This window comes from Mycetomoellerius zeteki, unplaced genomic scaffold (assembly GCF_001594055.1).
Source record: "Mycetomoellerius zeteki isolate Tzet28-1 unplaced genomic scaffold, Tzet1.0 C4426234, whole genome shotgun sequence".
Classification (NCBI taxonomy): domain Eukaryota; kingdom Metazoa; phylum Arthropoda; class Insecta; order Hymenoptera; family Formicidae; genus Mycetomoellerius; species Mycetomoellerius zeteki.
The window spans coordinates 1-1,703 of record NW_017255825.1 but is presented as its reverse complement, the minus strand read 5'-3'; the positions used below and the strand labels follow the sequence as shown (position 1 = coordinate 1,703).

Below are 1,703 nucleotides of genomic sequence, written 5' to 3'. Positions count from 1 at the left end.
TACATGAAGTATTAGACTGCAACAATTCTGTACAATCTGTATTTAAATAATATATCAATGTTTTTAGAGTCGCAGTAGTTTGTGAATTCGAAAAATTACTAATCGTTTTTATCAGTTGGATTTTAAATTCACTTGGGAAAAAAGCAGATGTATTTACTTTATATGTCTCTTTTGTCGTAGCATATTGCTTTAATGATATTAATAATTGCGAGATAAATTTTTGCTCCCGTCTTAATTTTGTGCTGGTATATAAAATTGCAATTAACAAGTTTGTACGATCAACAGTTTGTTCTTTCATAAGTATCTTATTTACAATATCCGAAATATTTTTTTCTATCAAAAGTGGATTGATATATGAAAGTTGTATAAGTACTCTATAATGCACACACGTTACATCATCGTTCATCAAAATCTCACTTATAAAATTCTGAAAATACTCGGTCAATGTAATTCCATCTATGGTATTGTCGAAGTCGAGTGTTATGTCATTCAGTAGTTTGAGGAAAGAATCCAAAATTTCCCATTTACACTTTCCCGAAGAGTTAATTAAATTTCTGAAAAACATATCCAACAAAGTATCTGATTTATAAGTACTTATTATGGTATGGAAAATAAACTGGTAAGTTAAAAGATTACTCCGAAGACTTGATATCTTCACATTTTCAGATAACATGCAAAATAAGTCTGAAAACATTGATCGATGACTTTCTTCAGACTGTTTATTTTGTATAGATCTATTTTTTCCTAGCAACAATTGTTGAATACACTTGTATGCTGCTATGCTAAGTCGATTCATATTATCTCTATGTGTGTAATCAACTAAAATACACATAGGATATAAAATATCTTGTATAAAAATTAATCTCAGATCATCTCTCATAGTAATCAGCTGTTTATACATTTGCATCAGACTTTCGACAATGGTTATTACAGCATTATTTTCTGCAGATGACAATTTATATGGCTCAAACAGTTGATTTACCTTCTTTTGCATTATATTGTCACAGCTAGAACGTTTCAACACATTATTTAACACAGCTCTCATCAATAAGCCTAGAATCTTTGGTTTGGTTATAAAATATTGTCGCATGCTATTATTAACAAAAATTAAACTGCAGCATTCAAGGACCTCCTCATACATGTTTTTCATATCGGTTTTTAATGTTTGTACAAGCATATCGACTAAACATTGTTTTATATCTGCTCTAATATTGATAATATTAAATTTCAAACAATTATTCAAAGCTTTCCAAGCGTGTTGATTCGTGGCACAAGTTTTACATAGCCATTCTAGAAGCAAGTCCTCTTTTCGAATAAGCGACAGATCGACTTTACAAAACGCAGTTTCCGCTAATTTTAATCGCTTCGCTAAAGGATAGTCATCCGAGTTTAATCGCTTTAATAACTCTGTAAAATGTACAGATTACATTTAAAAATGTATAATAGATCAGAGGTTATGCAATCACATGTCGATATATATCTTGCAAGAGTTATTCACTTACCCCTTGACAACGCCATTGTAACAACTTATACAGCTTCTTGATCTATAATATTTGTCCGACATATATTTTAAACATAAATTTTGAAAAAATCAACACAACTATTAAGCGAGAAATATATACCTCAAGCTGCTTAATCTTGAAATGGTTGGCCGACCACGAACTGAGTCGATACCAGTGATGGGAAATTGGCCCCGCGCAACA

The 1,703-nt window shown here is 30.9% G+C and overlaps 1 protein-coding gene across 1 annotated transcript; it reads right to left on the bottom strand.

Annotated features, from left to right (window-relative positions):
* Positions 1 to 33: 33 nt before the first annotated feature.
* Positions 34 to 1,667, bottom strand: LOC108726707 (uncharacterized; the record flags this gene model as incomplete). Its single annotated transcript, XM_018454484.1, has 3 exons — positions 1,623 to 1,667; positions 1,503 to 1,544; positions 34 to 1,407 (listed from the first exon to the last, which is right to left on the bottom strand). Coding segments are annotated over exons 2-3 (1,390 nt in total), but the record flags the coding sequence as incomplete, so codon positions are not given.
* Positions 1,668 to 1,703: the final 36 nt, after the last annotated feature.